Source organism: Tenebrio molitor, chromosome X (genome assembly GCF_963966145.1).
Source record: "Tenebrio molitor chromosome X, icTenMoli1.1, whole genome shotgun sequence".
NCBI lineage: Eukaryota > Metazoa > Arthropoda > Insecta > Coleoptera > Tenebrionidae > Tenebrio > Tenebrio molitor.
In genome coordinates, this window is record NC_091055.1 from 5,643,510 (window position 1) to 5,665,857 (window position 22,348).

The 22,348-nt window shown below is 35.3% G+C and overlaps 2 protein-coding genes across 7 annotated transcripts in view; one reads left to right on the forward strand and one right to left on the reverse strand.

The window, feature by feature from the left end:
* Positions 1 to 22,348, forward strand: part of LOC138140379 (uncharacterized) — a 135,421-nt gene that overhangs the window by 66,409 nt on the left and 46,664 nt on the right. The gene's annotated exons all lie outside the window — the stretch shown is intronic.
* Positions 1 to 22,348, reverse strand: part of DIP-delta (Dpr-interacting protein delta) — a 103,628-nt gene that overhangs the window by 50,004 nt on the left and 31,276 nt on the right. For 4 of the 5 annotated variants that reach the window (XM_069061379.1, XM_069061377.1, XM_069061375.1 and 1 more), the window contains one exon: positions 8,305 to 8,411. In XM_069061379.1, coding sequence (XP_068917480.1) covers positions 8,305 to 8,411 — 107 coding nt within the window. Of the gene's footprint in view, positions 1 to 8,304; positions 8,412 to 8,482; positions 11,740 to 22,348 lie in introns of those variants that run through there. The other variant, XM_069061376.1, reaches the window with a different exon arrangement.

Below are 22,348 nucleotides of genomic sequence, written 5' to 3' on the forward strand. Positions count from 1 at the left end.
AACTCCACCATTGTTTCACCAGCAAAACGCGACAACAAAAACAGACCTGTCCTGCGATGATAACACCCACCCGAAGACCAACATTTTATTCAACATCAACACCAAACAACTTTATAACTAACCATTCCCCTTGCAAAAATTTACAGGTTTTTGTCGATCTCCTGACATTTTACATCGATTTAACTTATTTCACACACGACTCTAGCTCAAGCAAAATTTTGTTTTTAACTAACCAATCTCTCGTGACCCACACCGACTTTTCTTTTAACTGCATCAATAATTTAACAGTTTCCTCCGTAAAAATTAATGTTTTGCCAAAACAATAATCTCCAATTGCGTTCTTTTAAATATAAATATTTAATAAAACTTATGACTTCTGCTCGGGACGGAACTCGAAGCTAATGAAATAAAAAGTCAATTGAATTCATTAGTCATTTAGACGCTTTCGATCATTAAAAAGTTATCCGGAATTTATTTCTGTTTGAATTAATTGTAAAACAAGAACCTGATTTAGGACGATTTGAATGGATAATGTCTGTCTGGTCAGATACAAAAACAAGAAAGTGATTTAGGGTCATTTACATTCCTTCGTCGCTTGAATCAAATGAATTAAGCGCCACTTAGAATTAGATAAGAATTGCAATTTAAAAACTTCAACGATGCATCTCTCATTAGTTCAACCCGAACAAAAAATAAATTGACTCAGTGCGCTTGTTTGTTTACCGGTTTACAATAAACTTTTCTTTTTTGATTGTAAATGAATTTTCCAAAGTGCAAGCGATGGCAAGTTATTATTATACGTTGTCCTACATCCTTATTTTCCTTAATTATCGACAACGAGAATTCTTTCGTAAAGCTTAACGACTTATTTAGTTGTCTATTGCGCTAATCTGCGTTAATTGTTTTGTTTATTTAGTTATTTTATAAAAGATTTATAGCCTCCTTAAGGGCTTTAAAAGTTTAATCGATCTCGGACCTCTTTTACAAAGAACCCAATCTCTGTCTGTGATTTAAATGCGCCACCGAAACTCTTTCCAAGTTCAACATCACTGTTCTGTTAGTTCGTTACACATATTTCAAATAGTTTTTGGATATTTCGAATTGAAATTCAATTTTAAATAAAAATTTAACTTTTCCAATGAGAAATTCAATTCAAAATTTTGTTGTTTTTTTTCATAGCTTGTAACTTGACATTCCCCTATTGTTTTTGTTCTATTTCCGCATCGGATTTTACAGCTTTACGGTAGTTTAGTGGTGCTTAGCTTAAAAATAAATTCATTGTAAACGACTAGCAATTAAGGGTAAGTTAAAATTTCTATTGGCGTTTCAATTCCACTTACGGAAGCCATTTCAAAAACGACGTGCGAAACAAAATATCACTTAAGCTTTGTTTTATCACTGATTGGATTAATCAGTAGTCATTTAGAACCATTCCACGAATGATATGAAACTTTAGGAACGAATTTACACCAAATATTCAATATGTGTACATGTTCCGAGTAAATGTTCTAACAACTACCGGCTAATAACTCCTTCGGGAGTTGACCCTGCTTTATCCGGACAACCTAGTGATTTCGAAATAGATGTTGCTTTCCAAATGAAAATTAGAAGCGTTAAATGCAAGCGTACGCGCTCTGATTTTTCTAAACGTGTTTGTTAACTTTTGCGGCGAGAATTATTTGACGTTGCAATTTAAACTAATTAGAATTAATAAATTAAGTCGAAGTTGGTGTTTGTTGAAGTTTATAGAGTGCACTAAGTTGTGTGAGTCGGAACACGTTAATATTTATACAGAGTGAAAGCAGAAACCGCAAACCCTTCGCGATTCTTCGACCCATAATAGCAATGAAACTGTCTAGAACATGAGTTGTAGCTCCTCGCCTATCCTTCCATGTCGGAAAGGCCTCTATTGATACATTTGTCATGCTCAACTTTTTGTCGTAAGAAAATATCCGAGAGCGAGAATTCGAATTCAGTCCAATAATCCGAATTTGCCGGTTTATATTATAGATTGGCCCGTCGATGTCGCTTGGGTTTTGCATAATTATTTTAAGAAAATTAGCCACAGGAACACATTTTGTTTGCTCGAAATCCCTCGTTGGGCTACCCAGGAAATTTCTGTGGTGGATTTCAGTAACTGGGGATAACGCTATGGCTGTAAACTAAATCCACATTGGCGCATGCGGAAAGATTTACTGCACCACGTTTTATTGCAATTGCTCCTGAATATTTATAATAAACTTGACTTTAGATATAAATGTAAATAAGTATAAGAATGTATGCTTTGCCGCAGAATATCATTGCAAACATTTTATTTCCCGCGTGTGCTCCGAGTGATCGCCTCTTTTTCGAATATTCGCGGAAATTTAAGGGGAATTATTTGATTTCTTAACGTTAAATTACAGAAATCGTCAGACGTTCGCCGAGTTCAACCGATAATTTAATAATGTATCAATGCTGAATGGGAATTAGTCTCACAAAACACATTTCAAATCGATTTTATTTTGAGCACAGCTTGATTTTTACTTTTTCCGTAAATTCCTACCCTTGCTTAAATCGCACAACAGGATCCCTTTGTCTCCCTCCTCGAAGTGTTAAAATTAAGACTAGACCTTCTCTTAAATCAACAACAGAGTAAAATATTGCTAGCTCTAAATTAATTGGCCGATAGTATCTCTTAAGAGCTTCCCATTTTAATTTACAACATTACTTTACGTTAAATCTGATCGCTTGATTTTCTTTATTACTCATGAAAATTTACTTCGATCGTATTCAAATTTAAATTTAAAACAAAATATAATTTTCCACGAAATTTCACCGTGCCCTAATAAATTCCAAAAGTAATCAAAGCGACGGTAGCTCCAAACTAACATTATTTTACACGTAGACTCGACGATAACTCCCTAATTTACTCCACTAGTTATCGGTAATTTACGTTTTGAATTAATTAGATTTCAATTAGTCTATTAATCATTAGAGATGTACGTCATTATTAATATGATTTTCGGTATTTCGCAATACTTCAACAGCCTAACAATTTCAGTATATTAATATAAGTAACGTTTTAATTAGTCCACGTAAAACCGTTGCAGCAAAATACGGACAAAATATATCGATCACTCTATATATAGTGCAGCCAGTATCTCTGCGGTATCCAGAATTGACTGCATGATGAATTATCTAAAATTCACTTTTTCAACATGGGCGTACGTTGTTTAATATACAGTCAGGAAGATGATCTAATTATGAGCAGTGTTATTATAAAAAATTGTGTTATTTCTTCAGTTCAGTTTAATTTATTTTATGACAGGGCGGAATATTTTTCTCTTGTATAAATATTGCGTCTAATCGAAAAAACATGGGGAAAAAACATCCCTCTATACAGCGGAACTCACCAACAGAATCTCTCTAGAGAGGTGTTTATCAAAGAGAATACGTCTTCCGCTAGACAAAAATATGAAATGTTTGCCTAATCAATAATAAAAGAACAAGTTCAACTAAGAAGCAGAATATATTAAATTGAATTAAATTTCAGTTTCGGTTAAGTGTTATTTAAAAATATTGCAATAAAACTGACTGTGGTTATGAAAAAATTCCATAAAAGCAATAATGTTGTATGGAATATGAAAGTTGCATCTCAAAGCTATCAATTGGTGCGTGACAATGCGATAGAAAATATCTCCAATAAGTCGACGTAACATTAAAAACAAATTTGTGACCGTAAGAAATAATAAGAAGTATGTAATAGTTTCGTAATTTCACGAATTTGTAGACATCTGATTGAGACTAAATAAGAAAGTACAAATAAATGAACTCTTTGTAAAAATCACGTAGTGCATAATTTTTCCTAAAATTAATTGTTGCGTAAGTTACCGTAAATAATAGGGATCATTTAGCCCGGCGCATCCACCATTTTTGTTTTTTTTTGTAATTTTAATGAATTTAGAAGCTTTTATGCGTCTAAGAAATTTTCGAACGTCGTCTTGGCAGAGAGGAATTTTTGCAGAAAGATTTTATAAAGGTAAGGTGTAAGAAGGGTCGGTTTAAAATAATTTCGGGGAGCCCATGAAAACATATTTATATCGGGAATTAAGCGAAAATGTTCTCGTTTTTATATAGTATCTCATATTTGCTTGGGTAGATAAGGTGGATTTTTTCATTTGAAAACTTAGATATGAAAAGAAGAAAAATACGAAAGGCCCGACTGGCTATTATCTCGAAGAAGCTGGGTGTAATCAAACTAAACGAGCAATGAAGTCACCAAGGCAAGGAAGGAGTAGTTGTTAGGCCGCAAAACGTTGTATAAATGTTGCGACTAACTTGTTGATTATCAAACGGATCTTCGCAGAATCAATTAAAGGAAGTTTAGGTTGGGCCTTATGTTTGCTCAATATCAGCGCGCCACAAATTTTGAATATGTCAAATTAGTAGATGGGGTGATATTTCCCCGATTTGGGCTGAGTAATTAACGTTTATTCGCGGTTATGGCGTACAGACCAGTGGCTTGTATCTTCTAAACAATTTGCGGCGGTCTGAACGTACTTCCCGTTTTGCCGTTTGGGTATAATTCGAAGAGTAGTCGCAGACTGTAAATTAAAGTTGAACAACGCGGCAAGTGCCGTTGCCGAGGCAATAACGGATGGGGTGGAGCGCTTAGCCATACGTTATTTCCAGCGATTATTGTGGTTTTTATAGTGGTTAAGCCCACTACACCAAATTCGGTAAGGAATATTTAAGCAGAACTTCCCCTACACAGTTTTTTGGCTCCGTTTTAAGGATGCAACTTTTTTAATAAAATTGCCAATCATTTGATATTTGGCGGGAAAATCAAGCACATTCTCCCTATACCTTATGATTCGAAAAGTCACGAAAACGTAGTAAACTTTATCCATAAAATCTTCCGATTCAAATAAAAGCTTTTTTTATAACCTGTCTCTAATACATATTCTATATGAGTACGTGGAAGATTTTTAGATTTTTCCTTAGTAGGAAGATTTTTCCTGAAACGGAAAAGACCCAATAAAATTATATAGAACCAACTTTAATTTAATTAACTCGGCAGTTATTTCAGCGCGGTGTTGTGTGAGTATATTGGAACAGGTCTACAAATGAGAATATGATAAGAACTAATTTAACTACGAACATTTCGTGTCACAACCGGAAATCTAAGGCTTCACTCAAGTATGTTGATCATGTTGTTCTAATTAGTGTACACTGCGAATCTCATATTTGCATGGAAACTAGGAAAATGAAGCAACTAAAACACCTTTGCGCTTATTCTTTATTAGATTACTTTATCCACTTATTGTTCTGATACAAATTGAGCGAGTGTAGCTGTCAAGTGCGTTCCAAAATAACAAAAATAGTGCGATTATTTAGGTTTGCTACATTCTTCACGATGTTCATTCGGGCACCGCATCTGGTAATCTGTTAAGATGGATGTTGGCTTATACACGTTACAAATCAGAGATTTATTACTGTATGAACAGTGATCAGTTGTCTGGGATTTGCGGGTTAACCCCAAAATAATCTTAAAATTTAAACCATCTTCCCAATAACGCCCGAATTGCCCAGACGTGTAAACAAAACCGTAAATTTCCCCTTTTTATTTAATGTCAAGGATTAAGATTCCCGTGATTCAAAAATGCCTCGATTTAAACGTTTTTAATTGAAAAACTTTACAAAGACTAGGTATTCAAATTTTATTTTTGATGAACTTAATTATAACTTCAGGAACGGCGCCTGGCATAATGGCTACAATTTAATACAAAAGATTGTTTTAAAACGATACTGCGGAATGGCCGTTATCGTGAGAAAAAGTCGACATATTCACGAGTTGTGAAGTCGTGTTTATAAATCCCGAGCATTTCAAACTTATCGTACGTATGATAACAATTTCAAGTACGACCGTGACAGCAATCTTGGAACGATTAACGCAGCAAATCCTGAGCTCAAATGGGCCCAGTCTTCGTCTTAGCGTAGATTAGATGGGGTAGGAAATAATGTAACTTATCTTAGATATTTACATTGCATGCCTAAATTAGAGCCTCAAGCACCTTGTTAATGGAGAGATATACTACTTATATTTAACGGGATTTCGTAATTTCCTTACATATACATAACTTATTTTAATGGGACACTTTAATTCACCAATTACTTTGAATTATTGCCCTCAAACACTGAACACATATTTAATTCGTGTGTAGATAAATATATTCGAATTTAACTTGATTACATGATTTCGTTTAGACAATAAAATTCACCATATCAGTTATTAGCTTTTACTCAATTAATTTAAATATTAAAATAATTTCAATTAACAATTATAAATAACCGACGTTGTCAGATACAGGAATCCAGTTTCACAACACCATAATAACTGTACTGAATGATTACGATGTATTATTGATGTACACCAATATTTAATAGTAACTGCCATAAAAAAAACAGTTGTCAATAAAACAAATAATAGGATATATGCCATCATATAAATTCAGGTATTTATTTTAGGCAGTTGCGGTAATCGTAAATAATGGTCTAATTTTACTAAATTTACATTATAGTTCAACAAATCATGCAAATACAATTGTGTGGCCGGTCCAATAACGACATGTAAAAACGGTCGGATTCATCGAATTTTTAGTTATGTAAATTTTACTAATTACATTTGCTCATTAGACGCTTAAATGTACACGATCGCACGTATAACGCACAGAAATTTATTCAACTTCGATTATGATCGAACGGTTTACCCGGAACTTATTCAACCGATTTTGTAAAAGTTCGCCCGACGCATCCACCATTATTAATATGTTCTTAATTTACCGTTATAAAAAATTATATGGTATAATTAAATATGAATCGATTAATTTTCATTCAGTACAGCACAGTTTAATTAATTTACTTAATAGCTTTTCCGGCGCATCCACCGTGCTAGGTCTTAAATATATGCCTTATACAGCGGATAAACTTATTATGAAGAAATAATTTGCCCCAAATTGAAACTAATTGCCAGTTTCGTGTGACAATAAATAACATAAGATTTTGATTTAGTTTTCACGGCTTCTATTGTTCGAATTCGTAATGCTTGTCTCGGTATTTCTTAGGCTCTAGAGAAAAACATATAAAATCTGGTGAAACATCAACGATGATCCCAAGAGATTTCTACTGGCGAGTTCACAGCCTTTTGATTAGGTGAGTTTTTTGTCAGCAGTTAACAGGCCATCTAATTCCAACACGTCCTCTAATTCTACAACAAAATTTTTAAAGGCGTGAGAAATATTTTTTAATTTACTAATTGAAGATCACATCTGTTCATCGTTACTGCTAATTAAAAACAGAATTTAATCAGCATAATTTATTTATAAAATTTAATATCGCTGTATTATTTTGTGCTGTTCCATTTTGACCACAAAAATGTATTTTTCAGTAGATATAAATAAACCAAAACTAAATCATCAAAATCAAATATCGAATACGCCCATGCCAAAGTTAAAATCACATATTACGGGTCGTAAAGCTATGGTGATTCGTTAGGATGTCACAAGGGTTTGAGAAATATTAAATTGTTCATTTGTTAGATAAAAATGGCGAATACTACATTTATTTCGTTGGTTGTTTTGTGGGAAAGATATTATCAAATGTGAAATAAACATCGATGCAAGTTCTCCTCCCGGCGCATCCACCATTTTCCGACAGTACGATAACGTTTGCACATCTAAATAAACCAAGACAAGTAAAACAAATTAATTAAAGTTCAATAAAGGAGGATGTTAATTTACGCTTAACACATTAATCGACGTAATAAGCTTTCTGTGCTTTGCTAGACTAATGCGAGTTCGACGTGTATGAATACCGGGTTCAAATTAATATGTATATATGAATAATAAATTGGATCTTCACCAGAGGTAAATGAACAGAGCTTCGTTGGATGTCATCCAAAACATTAACAATAATAGCAATACTGATAATCTTGGGGGCGTGACGTAATACGAGATCGTATCGGTCGTATAAAGTGACGTCATCAATTTTATTAAACATTGATTTCCAGAATGGACGTTGAAAAATAGCCAACATATTCCGTGCAGTTTTACGAGTAAATTCATGGCGCCCCATATGCGGCAAGAAAATGGTAATATCGACAAAGTGTCTTGCACCTTACAAATAAAAATAGCCACGGAAATTGTGTTTTGAACAATAAAAAGAAATTGGAGTGTAGTATTGTTGACGTCGCGTCATCGATATTGCCACCATAAAAATATCTACTGTCATAAATTAGTTGTCAAATAAAAGTTTTAAACCTACCTTGTATGTGCCGAGATTTTCTACTACACAGGGTAAACTAGCATCTCTTCCTAAGGCCACTGTAACGTTAGGGATGGGCTCTGCAAATCTGGGATCATCCGTCATGGCTGCAACAAAACGATAATTTAAATAATAACCCAGATTAAACTTTAGAAAATTTCCGGTAAACAATACACACCATAGAAAATAACTTCCAGTCTAGTGAGCAAGCTTGTTTTCCTTAAGGCTTAAATAAATCTGTGACTTTCGAGATGATTGGAAGTTGGACGGCCACGAAAAGTGGACAACTTTAGACTTGACGACTCTTAAATTTGATGGGTCATATATTCTCCAATGAGACTTTGTCATCGATAACTCTTTTAACGCGATAACAATAAATAATGTATTATTCCGAGACAAGCAGGGTATTAGCTGCGGTTAGAGTATTATTTTCGAAATTGCTGATCAGACTGGGTCTTTACTTATTCACAAGACACTTGAGATAAGATTATTTTCGTAGAGCGGAGGGTAAGCAGAGATTGTCTGCGAGAAGCTTCAAAGACCAAGATGAGATTAAAATTTTAATTTTTCTCGACTTTTATATTGTTTTAATAAAAGTTTCGTAATGAAACTTTGTATTTATATAGTGTTTATTATAGAATCAGGTTTGAAATTTGTCGATACAGGTGACGCAGTGAATTGAGTATTGCAACGTCTATAACAACTGTCGTTGTGGGATAACAAATGAGAAAATTGTAACTGTCGGCGTTTCATTAGTCACAACGTCAAATTAATGCGGATTATACAAATAACGTGGAAGTAGATGGATGAAACTAGCAATAAATTTTTTTGTAGGTTAGTATTTGTTGAAAAGTTTGAAGAGTCGTAAAAATAAATTAGGCGAGTCTTTATTAGGGATTGATGAAACTAAAATGTCATTAAGGCAAGGGAGAATACAATATGGGTAGTACGTAGATGGAACTGCATTCGGGAGACATAGAGGTAAACCCCTCAAAGGAGATTACGGAATCGATTTCGTTCGAAGAGCGGAGAAAAAAGCAGTCCTTTCCCACTTTATGTGCTTGTTATTCTATCCTTTATATTTGAAGTGACCACTTAATGTGTTTTATGGTGCCAATATCAGATTGGTTGTATATAAATATAAAATATGAATGTTTGCCCAATAATAAATATGATGCTTTTATTTCAACGTTATTCATAAATTTTAACGGTTACTTTTATTTCTTAGATATGAAAACGATTATGTTTGAGAAATTCATGCAAACTGAAAATGATGGATTATGCAAGAAAAAATACATGAGTTGTGAGAAATGAAGAAAAATGAGTAAGCTGTTTCGTATTCAGTGTTCAAGTAAGTAAAGTAATACACAGGATGGTTTAAATAGTTAGCTTTAATCATTCATACCGACTTTATTAATGAAACTCGTCCGGTACAATCAACGCCCATTTAATTAAATATCCTAATCCGAACGGGAAAAACTCGTAAAAATCTATAAATTTCGTCGATTTTTCACCGGGCCGGAGGTGCCCCGCTCCGTTCGAAAAATTCATTTTCGCCCAAAGTACGAATATTTTTCATCGCGTCTAATGGCCAGGAGTAATTACGCATGTGAACAAATCATCCCCTTGACGAAACTTAACATAAACCGCTGCACCGTTGTTGATTGAACGCCGCCGGATTTGTACAAGTTGGTCCCTTAAAACGGATCATTTATCAGGGTATTTCTAGTGTGTTGCGATCTATTTTGAGGCGCACAGAGGGGAAAAAGATTGACCAGGAAGGCTGTATACAGAATTATGTGTTTCTGCTCAGATACTGTTGTACACTAAATTAGCCAGTCCTCTCCTTGATTACATCATCCATCAAAATCAACCACACGCGGGTATTACAAGCTTTAGTCATTTATGCCGGACCGCGTACGCTTTTCGTTAAATTATTGTCAGAATATAATTGTTGCAATTCTCCGATCTTTCAAATTTACGTCGTCACGTTCGCCGCTTTCGCCATTAAAGCTCACGCAACGTTAACATTACCTCCCAAGACCGATCACTTAAACGCCCCTCATTACTGCCATTCTTAATCCGATTGATTCTATGAGAATTATGCGCACCTCAAGCCACACGAGACGATTCCCAGAAACAAGGATCAAGATTCGCGTTATCCTTGAAGATCGTTCGATTCGGCGACAAAACTAGATCCACCTATTCATTAGCGAAACGTAAGCGCATCCCGTGGGATTTATGCTGAAAAATGAACGAGAATTCTTACGCTTTCAGCCCATGCATTATGTAATAACGCATGCCGACCGACTAAATTTCGCGCTTCAGATTCTTAATTTAAGCGCGACCAAGACTAAGTGTAGACATTTTTACACGAGAAATGGCCGAGATAATTCTTTCTATGTTATGGAAGTTGGGCTAGGAGGAATGCATTTTATTGTTACGGCGAAGAGTACATATATTTTCCGGTGCTGCAGCGAGATCGCTCCGGTAGAAATAAATAAGTCTTTTGTAAAAAGGATTCCCGTAAAATATTTTATAAATCTCCTCTTTCTCATTATAAATGTTCTTCGGGCCTCGATGAATTATTTTGAATTATTTTTGCGTTATTGTTTAAAGAATCGTCGACTGACGTTACGGTTTGCCCTAAAAGACATTCCTCCGATTACGGAACAAAAAGGGGAAACTTGAGTAAATTGACCGATCTATATATGGAAGTGTGGGGGATAGTCGGAGAATCTTCTCTCGATCAGAGACCGGAAGTTGGCTGCTACAACTGCTTTTCCGACGTAAAGTACTTTCACGTATCGATTACATATTTATATTGGCAATACACTAAAAGGTATCGAGATGAAGGCATAAATTCTGAAGATTTCGAAAACCTGGCACTGCCTCTATTTATAACCCATAAAACTACTATAAATTAAATATAAAAATATACTTTCTCCGTGTCGAATCGCATAAACTCATTATTAAATCAGTCACACAAATCCACAAAAGCGGCAAAAATCAATCGTATTGATTTTATATTAGCGAGTGGCTTTCGGTGCACACATTTAAAATACCTAAAACTGAATTTTTAAACTGGCACATTGTTCGTCTAGCGTATTTGGTGTTCACGCTCTGACAGGGGTCGGTCATAAATTGCAAAATTTTAGTTATGGCGGATTTTGTCAATAAAGTTCATCTACAAAAGTGTTATTTTAAAGAATGGATATGGTCCCTCCCGAATTATTCGCGGATGTGCCGCGCCCGAAAGAAATTGAAAATTCGAACGACAAATTTCACTCAAAACATTATTATTAGACAAAAACAAAAAAACACTCGAAACTGTGCACACGTTCGAAACCGAACAACTGTTCACACACGACAATTTATTTTTCCCGTGCTTGAACAATCTCAGACGTTTAGTTTTCTCACTCGCTGTCATTTTGCGGTTTGGATACACCGCCACTGTTAGTGTAAATCTACGATCTACTAAACCGAAGTGAAAACAGTCGAATGAGGTAATATCGCACTGCTTTATTTTGTTGGTCGTAAAAATATGTAATTTCTGTTGGTGCAAACGTTCCCTTCTCTGTTATAATCGCAGCGGTACGGCTCTGGTCTGTTTGTTAATGTTAATCTATGTAAACCCATTATATTTTGCAGGAGGGGGGTAAAAGTAAAAGTAATTGGTGTGTTAAAGTTAAGGGTAGTGAGTAGGGTTATGTAGCTAGAGCGTTCCTGTGAAATAGAGCAGGATCAGTTACTAGCTCAGCGTAATTTAACACAGTGTCATATCGCCGGGGCGTAAATGTATCTCCACTACTTGTCAGAAATTTACAACCGGATTTTCAGGAGATCGTTTTTGTGATTTTATGCTATCCTTTTCCATTCTGCTCGAATTGACTAAGGGATTCCGCAGTTTAATCGCTTCATCTAATTTATTGTATTAATAGCCTCTGTCCTTAAGAGACGAAACGAATGTATTAAAACCCGTGTTAGTTTGTTATTAGCGGGCGGGAAATTCCATTACGCGCCGTAATAGTTTTTCTAGTGGGAAAAATCATTTATTCGCGGCTTAATACTATCTCAAAATTGATCGTTCGATTTTACACACGAATGATTAATGATTTTGTTAAATTGATTTCGCGTTTGTTTTGGCGGCAAGAACGAACTATTGTTCCAAATTGCTAGATGAGGGGCGAAAGTATACTGTAACTTTATCGAATTGCATTATTTCTTTTCACTGAGAAACCTCGTGACATGTTTGAATAGCTATTTTATGTGAGGGAATTTGCATTTTACCCTGACTTGGCGATTTTACGCACGGTTGGTTTATTACTATAGCCGAATCGAATATAAAACGTATGTGTAATGCGTTTAAGATCATATTTATTATTTTCAATTTGATGCAGGATGTGTTCGGTGAGGGGCGAACTTGTCTGTGTATACTGATTCAATATATTTATTACACTAGGACGTAACCTATTTTTCTTCTGGAACTCGAACAAAAAAAGGGATTCACCTATTTATTCCAGTAGAATAGATCTTTACCCTGTAAGAGGTTTCATGCAAAGTTTACAGAGAGGCGGGCGACGACCGGTACAGAAATGTGCACTCATGAGGAACACGATGAATGACGGAGACCGCTTACATCACAACTCCCGATCAGCTAGGGATCGATGTATATAGTCTTCTAAGTTTTCTGCCCTCGGGGGTCCTGTGCACTGAATTCTCCTATTGCTACTGTTACTGTTTCAACTGTAATTGATAACGTCGTTCCATTACAGAACTAACAACAAAATTAACACTCACATAAAACAACAACCAATACACCAAATTCATCACTCATTTTATAGACATTTACACCAACAATGTTACCATTTCGCACACTAACTTTATGATATCTGTTACATCAAACGCTAACACCTTTTTACTTAAATTAAACCACAACGATAACTAACTCTCTAAACAACTACCATTCCGCACCACTACAATTGGTACCCGTGCTGTCAAATGTCTCGCTTCTCATTTGCATTTATGGTGTGCCGTTTTCAACAGCTTGTGTTATTAACTATAACAGTCGGCGTTCTCTATAGTACTTGCCCTTATAACCATAATTTCAACTATTCCATATACACTGCAGTTTATTTAGTTTAGTCATTGCTTACCCTCGTAAATTATTTAACTACGTTCCAGGTAACACGCATTTGCTCAAATTTGTTTTAAATTAAGATATTAGAAAGTTTAGGGATTAAAAAAAATTCATCTCGTCTCGGCATCTTTTCATGCTTGTTTAATTCAAACCAATTACAACAAACCAAACGGGAAACATTATCAGAAAACTTTTCCACTCAACTTGATTAATTGGGCTGTAAGTTGTACAAACGATATTTGCTTGTATAAAAAGTGTATAGATGAATCGAATAACAAAGTAATAATTGCAATTATATTCCACATTTATATTTGAAGTTTGTTTCTCCACTGAAATTAGATCTACATGGTTCGAACAGATAAGCTCAAACTTATAACGTTATTTAGCCGCGAAATAAAATTTACCTTGTTACGTTCATTTTTTATGTCAATATGTGGTGCACAACGAGGCAAGCAAAAACTATGTTATTGGGTAATTGTCGAACCCCAACGTTTACAACAACGACTGATAATAATTATGATAATTAACTAAAGGATAATTGTCTTAACAGGCGTTAATTAAGCACTAAATTCTCGCGTTCGTTAGTAGCGGAAACTGGTAAGATTATGTACTTTGAGCTTAATAAACTTAATTTCCCACAACAGTTTTTCTGAGGGGCTCTATTATTTAGGCGAGTCGATATTTATTCGTCATTAATTTTGGTTCTTTTATGATTATGAAAGAGAATTCGTTCTGAGTGAAAGAGTTGTGTTGACAGCGATTATGAGAACCGATCCCTGAATGTCACAGTGGTTGGTCAATATTGTCCCCGCGTCGGATGCAAAATGATAACACAAAGAAATATTATCTTATGCAATTATTGCAACTGTACAAACAGATGTGACTTCACTGGCTGAACAAACAGTACAAGTGAAGCGGTGACAGCATCGCTGTGTAATTTTGTTCATTTAAGGCTGAAATGTGCTCCAGATAATGTTATGCTTTATTTAATTTTTTAATTTAGATCTCATCTTAAAAAAAAAGAGAATGCACACGATTATTTTATTAAGAAGCTTTTGTACACATTCTGAATTCTAATTTTTACCTACAAAAGCTGATACGCTGTGGGCTATTCATTTTTTCCTTAATCTCAAAGACATTTCAGAATAAAATGATAAAAATTTGACAATCTGTTTAGAGAGAATCGACAAAGTATTTACTTGCGGAATCCAAAAAATAACAACCACGTAGCTGGAGTTTGAGGTGCACAGTTTGTGCTTTAATTATTTTGGCAATTATCGACAGGTTTCAGTTTCGATTTCGAATAATCAGACTTTGTTTGACGTGCCGGCAACGGTTGAAACGTATTGAATATTCAACTTTAGTTTGCAATTGTAACAGTAATGTGAGCGCGAAAAGGTTAAAATTGTGCGTACTGTAATAATTGGATTTATTAATTTTGTATTGAGTGGCCAAGCTTTGGTTGTTACAAATGGAGCGGCACTCAAATAAACACTCAATTCGTATGACGGTTTATTCGTTATTCAATAATTAATAATTTGTACAGTTATTATTGTTAATATAATGGAATATACAAACTATGATTGTCAATGCAGTGTTGAGTTCTATAGAAATCAAAATCATACTATGGCTGGTTTATCCGAGTGTGAATATATTGGGTGAATATATAGGTGTGTCGTATTATTCAGATGGAGCAATAATGTATTAACGCAGGGTTGGTTACATAAATCTATACATATTGATAGCGTTCAATAGAAAATACGGTTAAAGATGTCTGAGACGTCGTAAGCTCAAGATGCCAGAAATAACATCGAAGTCCCCGTCATCGATAGCAGCTCCTGTCTCCTACTGTATGATATATCGTCCCTCTGTCTAATATTCTCAAGAACGGGGTAGGGCCTTTTCTGTTTTACACATGTCTTTACCCGACCATAACTTATACAGTGACACGTCACGATCAACCTAAAGTACGTCGAGGTAGTAAGGGTAAAAAACGAGGAAATGCAAGTGCACAACTTGTCAAATTGTACGACGGACTGACGAAATTAATTGCTAATAAGAAACGGAAGTTGCAGAATTCTTAAAAAGCTCCAGTCGTTAATGATTTAATTTCTTTTTTGCTTCCTTTAGACTCGGAAATTATCGATCTTTTTATTGTAAGCTGATTGATAACACAGCTTTAAGCTTTTAATGGACCTTTTCACTTTCAAGTATTTCAAGACAACTTTTAGCTGATTTAAATCTTTTAAAAATTTCTCCGCCACTTGTTTTAAAGCGTGTGTTTAAAAGAAAACCTTTACTTCGATAGATTGTCTTTTCGGAGTTGGTGTCTCTCTCTTTCGATCAAACCTCGATCGAAATATAAATCTCGCTAACTAATCGAAATTAGGTGCGGTTTGTCTAAATAAAACAAAACTCGGTTCGCGGGTGAGCTCGTGATGATAAACGACGGAACTTGCACGGTTAGAGTAATTGAAATTTGATCTTAGAAGAAATATGCTTTATGAGCGAAGTAAGAAAAAGTTTTTATTCTCGATTTGCAGACCTCTGCTCCTGTCCCTACATCGCTCGCACGCACGCCCTGTCATAATAACTTTACACCCGCTCCTCTACCTTTAAACATTATTTATTTGAAACGTTCATGTTAGGGATTAGGGTAGTATTAAGGCAACTGTAATACGTCTTCCTTTCCCAAGTGCGCCCAAACTTCTAATACTTGCTCAATGGAGAACGATTGTTTCATATAACTAAATCGAAAATATATTAGATCCACTGGAAGTTACCCCTCCTTCCCATACCATCATTAATTAATTTCTCGCCCTATAAATTTCGACCCGATTAAAATTTATCACACTTTTATCAAATCATTTTTAAAGTGTCAATTCTACACGACGCCCACTCGCAATAATTTACACTTGATTAGATTCTTACTAAAATTATGTTATGCGGCTCTCTTTCAAGCAGACGACGAAATTCTTGTGCACAAAGCATGACAACAAATGGTATGCAGAAAATTCCATATAAGATTTATTTATTATGCAGATTCGGCGCGAGCAGAAAATTTAAATTCTTAATTTAGATTGTGCCCAAAAAGCGATTAAAGTAGTAAAACCTTTAAGAATCAGGAACTCTTCTTTCCATTTTCTCGTTTTCTTACGCACGGTTTACCTGCTATTTTAACCGTTTTGTGGCCAATAACAGTAACCCAGTAGACCTCGTTACACACTAACTTTGGACGGTTGTAATCTCTAGGCTTTCGGACGTCTAGAAAATAATTAAATGAATGGAAAATCAAACAAAGAAAACGCATAGTCAGTTTGAGCTTTTTAGGCGACAAACTGACCGTTTCGAAAATTTCTGTGCGAGATTAGCGAGCGTCTTCAATTATCCACGAGCTGTTTGTGATTCCGGCGCGGTAATAATATTGAAAATAGTGAAGGGATATTGAGTGGCGGCGCGTGTTGTAAATTTTCCTGACGGGGTCGAAAGAAAATTTGTTGGGTAAAGCACACATCAATTACCGGAGTACGTACAGTGCATCTAATACCGGAGCACGATTACAGAGTCACATTAGCGCAGGTTCTATTATGTCTCGTACGGAATATTGTATTTTGCATGAGTAAACTGCGACGTGTTGTGGTTGCAACTCTCCGAGGAACGGAGTGACTTAGGGAAAATTAGATCTTGGCGACTTTCTCCCTGCTTACGTTGTTGTTCTACCTCCCACTTCCTCTATCTGTGACTGTTCCATCCGTATATTGCATCTACTAGAAAACTGCACGAGCCGAAGATAGATCGAGAGGGTGAAAGTCATTAAGTTCGAATTTCTCGAAGATAATCAGCGGAAACTTAAACATATCGATTTCAAACTGTCTTCGAGAACGAATAGAACCGCAAAATCTCACAGAAGACAGCCAAACAACGGTACAAATGTGTATTAATACAATCTGCTCAATATGGCGTCAATTACTTTTCTTTCGTCCAACTTCTTGATGGCTTTCCTGACCACACTTGGAAACTATCCGCATGATACGAAATCCGTTATTAAGCAACCCATAAGTCTATTTCACGTCATTTCCATGTATTACACCGATGATTCGAACACAAAACAATTTACACAGAAGGTGGTAATCCGAAAACACGCCACTGACTTGTTACCCACTAAGTAACGGGTGATGACCTGACCGATAACATTTTTAACTAAAATCACGACTTCATCGACTCGTGTTCGTTAAAAATAATAACTCACGTCATTCTGGCACGACTCCTTTTTCGGCAAAGTGGACGTTTCGAATGGTCATATTGTCCAATTGTAACTAATTAATTCACCGTATGTGAAGATGTGCAATAAAATCCGGGGAGCGAAAAAAACATGACCGACCGATGAAATTTAACTAACATTGAAATTCACGCAGAAAAGCTCTCAAATTATAGTATATGAGCCTTTCCTCATTCCGAAGCGCTTACACTTGCAAATAACGGCAATTAAATCATTACTCGGACGTGCCATAAAAATGTAATCCTGTCCCTTCACGACCTGCTCTTTGCATTTAAAAATCTCTAATCCTCTGTTGACTGCGATATTTTTCAGTTCTTCCACTGTGGTGGCAAGTGCAAGTATCACACGATATTAAACCTAATGGAAACTGAAAAACTAATATAAGTGTAAGGTGTAATTGATACATTAGTCGAGCCTGACCAGGTAAAAATGCAACCCAAAATACAGTTCGTAAAACTATCTCGATCCCTATTACATTATCATAATGCACATAAAACGTAGATAGCTTTGAACGTCAGCCTAATGAATGTCAAGTTCTGGCAGAAAAATATCGGATGTTTTTTAAAAATTCACCTCATAGTAGACGTTGAAGTGTCGATTGTGAATGCACTATACCGGTTACGGATTTATACGTTTTACACGAGTGGTGCGTTCACAATCGACTCGTCAACGCCTACTACGAGGCAAAGTATTATTTAATAATAATAATAAGCAATTAAAATCACAATATGTAGGTAGCTATTTACCTAACCTATGTGGGAAAACAAATTTCCCGCTTAAGTTAGGTAAAGTATTTTTCAGGTCCCTGTTATTACTCTTATCTTTTTGTTTTATAATAAAATTATTTATACATATATTGTGTTGATAAGAATTAATTTTACAATTGACGAAATCTCCATTTCGTTTAAATCGAATTGACGTTTCCGTCTGGCTAATTCATTTAATGCCAACCTTGCAATGCAATTTCCCTTACTTTCTGCTGCAAAGTAAAAAACACCGTGGATAACCGGGAAATACCGATTTTGACACTATGGGTACAAAAAAGTAATTCGAAAACATTTTTAAATAGATACTACGAGTAAATACGAACGAAAAATGCAATGACAGATGATATAAGTACCTTTCAAACTAATAAAATACCTACTTGGATTCCTGATTTAATTTTTAAATACCAAAACACAATGAATGCTTCGTTAAGTGTATTTTGGGTTGCATTTTTACGTGGTCAGACTAGTGAATAATCCTGTATTTGCAAATGTAGTCGTCTTCTTTCTAGACAAGTAGTCTAACAGGAAGTAGCAAATTCGCACCGAACAATCCATCAATTTGAAGGCTATTGATTCATAAATAATATTTAAGAGTAACGAAAATAGACGGGAAAATGCTAGTCGAAGTGAAGTTGGAAGTGAAATCTCTTAATATCCGGATCGAATCTCCAAACAATTAAACTCGTGGAATTGTCAGTCTGCAGCAAATAGTCCGACTCAGAATTCCATTCTGGAAAAGGGGAGTCTTTCACATATGACTTTGTGTGCGGAAGAAAATCTTCCTCGTGGGAATTGTCGCTTTCGATTCTAGTTAAACCGAGGTCATGACCGCCGCCTGCCACACAACTAACAATAAAAAAGAATTTTAAATTTCTAATGAAGGGAAATTGTTGTGTAAACAAGGTTGAAAGCAAATAGGGGTCGATAAGAAAAATGCCGCCGTTCTGTGTAGGTTAGAGGCTTACGTTTCGAACCGCCAGGATGTGAGTCGTCCTGTTCGGGCCTAATCACCTCCCTTTTGCCTCATATAACCCAATTACGTCATAATTAGGCCCAGAACGCGACCACAATATACCTACCAAAAATGGATCTAACGTATGATTCATGAACGCTTTTGATCTGAATCTACGAACTCGATATTACCAGACTCCAGGTTCCAGGTTGATCATAACAATCCCTTCTCAAATCCACTCTTGTGACGTTTAACGAAACGAACTAAGAAGGGTGGAAGGTCTGAATCCACTCGGGTTTACTTTCATTATAACTTTTATTTCCTTGATGAGCGATATAGACCGTTACGATTAATGAGTCGGGATTCAAATGTGGCGTAAGATCGCTCTTTCCTCGCAGAAATGAAATGTACAAAGAGTCGAAAAAACTGTTTCGTTCGTTCCTTATCAATGAAATAATGACAAATCCTCAATGATTTATTGACTTTAGTACTGAATAAATAGAGAGTGGGGACTTTTTATTTCGATATGTAAAATGCGCCATCTGTCGCAAATAATCTGCCTTTATCGTTGTTAATTCCGTGAGGCCATAAAATGGGCGATTTATTTATAAAACGTGCCATGATACAAAATTGTTGGTCTTTTCTAAATGTTTTGAGGCTAATAAAGTGTTTATGTGCCGTCATTCGAGAATTAAGAGCAACAAAGCCTCGATTTTAGAATTCCTCGAGTGAGGTAATGTAAATTCGATTTTTGCAGTGTTTTTATGCTGCTCTCACCCTTCTGGCTCGCCTAACCCTAACAGCCCATCCTTCGGAATCGCAACAACACTAACATCGCAGTTCGATAAATCCTGCATATGCCTTTCAGATACTTCATCCGTCAAAAGCTCTCTCTGAACCGTGCTCCTAAAATCGCAAAACGTGTATTCAGATATCATCATAAAGAGCAAAATTAGAACTGACAAGTGACAAATGACCTAAATTCAACGTTCACGATGAAATGCAGGTTGATTAGAAGAAATTCAATTTTTGAATCTTTTAATAAAGCGGAATGCCATCAGATAATTATTTCTTCCGCAAAATTGATTTCGGCCGTAGTTTTTTTAAAGGGGAAAAATCCTGTCAGTTGATCACGTGCCCGGAAAAAAATTATTAACACGGGAGACAAAAGTGTGGAATTGGGCCCGAGGGCGGTCATTGCTGATTAGTTTAAAACTTTAGATTAACGTTATTATTGCGGTCAAGTTAAAATCGGAGGGTTTAAGTGTAAGAGTTGAGGTCTGGATGTGTTAACATTTTAATCAAATTGTAGGTTATCACATGGTTTAGTAGGTTTACGCATCTACGATATATGTAAAACAGTTTAACTGAATTTACATATTTTGTAAGGTAACAGCGCGAGTGCTTCTCTAGTATACTATGTAGGAAAATACGCCATGTTTGAGACACTAAACAGTTCTGTTGGTCTCATGAGTCGTGAGCTAACGACATTCTAAGGTTATTAAGTTTTGTCCAGTAATTTGTTAGTGCACCACTTGAAATTAGCAAGTGTTAATCGAATTACGTGCAATAATTACGTACAAGCTTCAAAATATACCGGGCTATATATTTCAGGGTTGAATTAACGGTGTTACTGTTCATCGAGCGCATATAAGAATATAAATTAAATTCGTTGGAGATGTTAGTTTCCATTTAGCTTCGAATATATTCCTTTCCGGAATTTATTTAGTGAGCTTTACGTTCTTTACGAATGATGAAGGTGGTATTAACATTACGGTACGCGTAATTGGTTGTTATCATCGATAAATAAGGAATAATTCATCTCGGAATTTAATGCCACAGATTAGTTGAAGAAAGGGTTGCACCAGGATACTAGCACTTGTGGTAGATTCAAGTTTTGCATACGAAATGAGCGCACTATGTTAAATATGTTGCATACTCCCAAAGCTGTCATAACAATGTATTTTAATATAACATGCATGTAAAGCCGAAAGCAGGAAACACGTGTTCTGAAGCTCACTCTATCCTATAGCCAATTCTCTAAGGACTACAGCAAAATCTGCGTCTAATGAGCGTCCTAATGCACATTATTCGGTCCGGTTAATTAAAAGATATACACATATAAACAATTAAAAATATACCTTTCTTTAAACTAAAAAAAAATGAACTAAGTGCTTTTTCACAAAACCGTCACAGACTGCAGTCATTATTTTTGTATCGATCGTTTTTATGAAGGCTGAACAAGTCATACAGTTAAGAGGGTCAGAAAGATTAAAAAACTGTAGAAAGTACAAACGATCAACTTTAACATTTTACTTAAAATTTTTACTTGGAAGCACACATAAGGAATAAATGTCTATAATTACGAGGATTTATTCTGCACAACAGAATAAGAATAATATATCATCTACTGCAATCTATAATGTATTTTGTGATCGTAATTTGTGCTTAATTACAATTTTCGATCGTTTAAATTTTTTTATAGTATACACCTGTTCAAGACTTTTTTGTTTTGTTTTGTTATTGTCTTAGGTCATCATACTCTTAAAGCATAGACCTTGTAAACTTTAGTCGGTATTCCATTTGTTTCTCGGAAAATGTAATATGTTGCAAAGTTTGTAAAAATTTTATGAGAGAAGTCAGAAATAACTGCACTTATTTTACTATGTATTATGTTAATCAATTCGAATGTAATATACATACAAAGTGATCAAAAAGATAAGAAATCAGAGCAGGCGTTGTGAATTATTATAATCGGTCATGTCGTCTATTCTATACAAACAAGCGTTCAATGCATGGGCGTAGACAATTTGTGGTCTCAAACGGTAATTAAATAATAAATCATACATCATGAATTTTAGACGTTGGAATTATAATTCTTAATTTTATTATTACTATCTGATAAT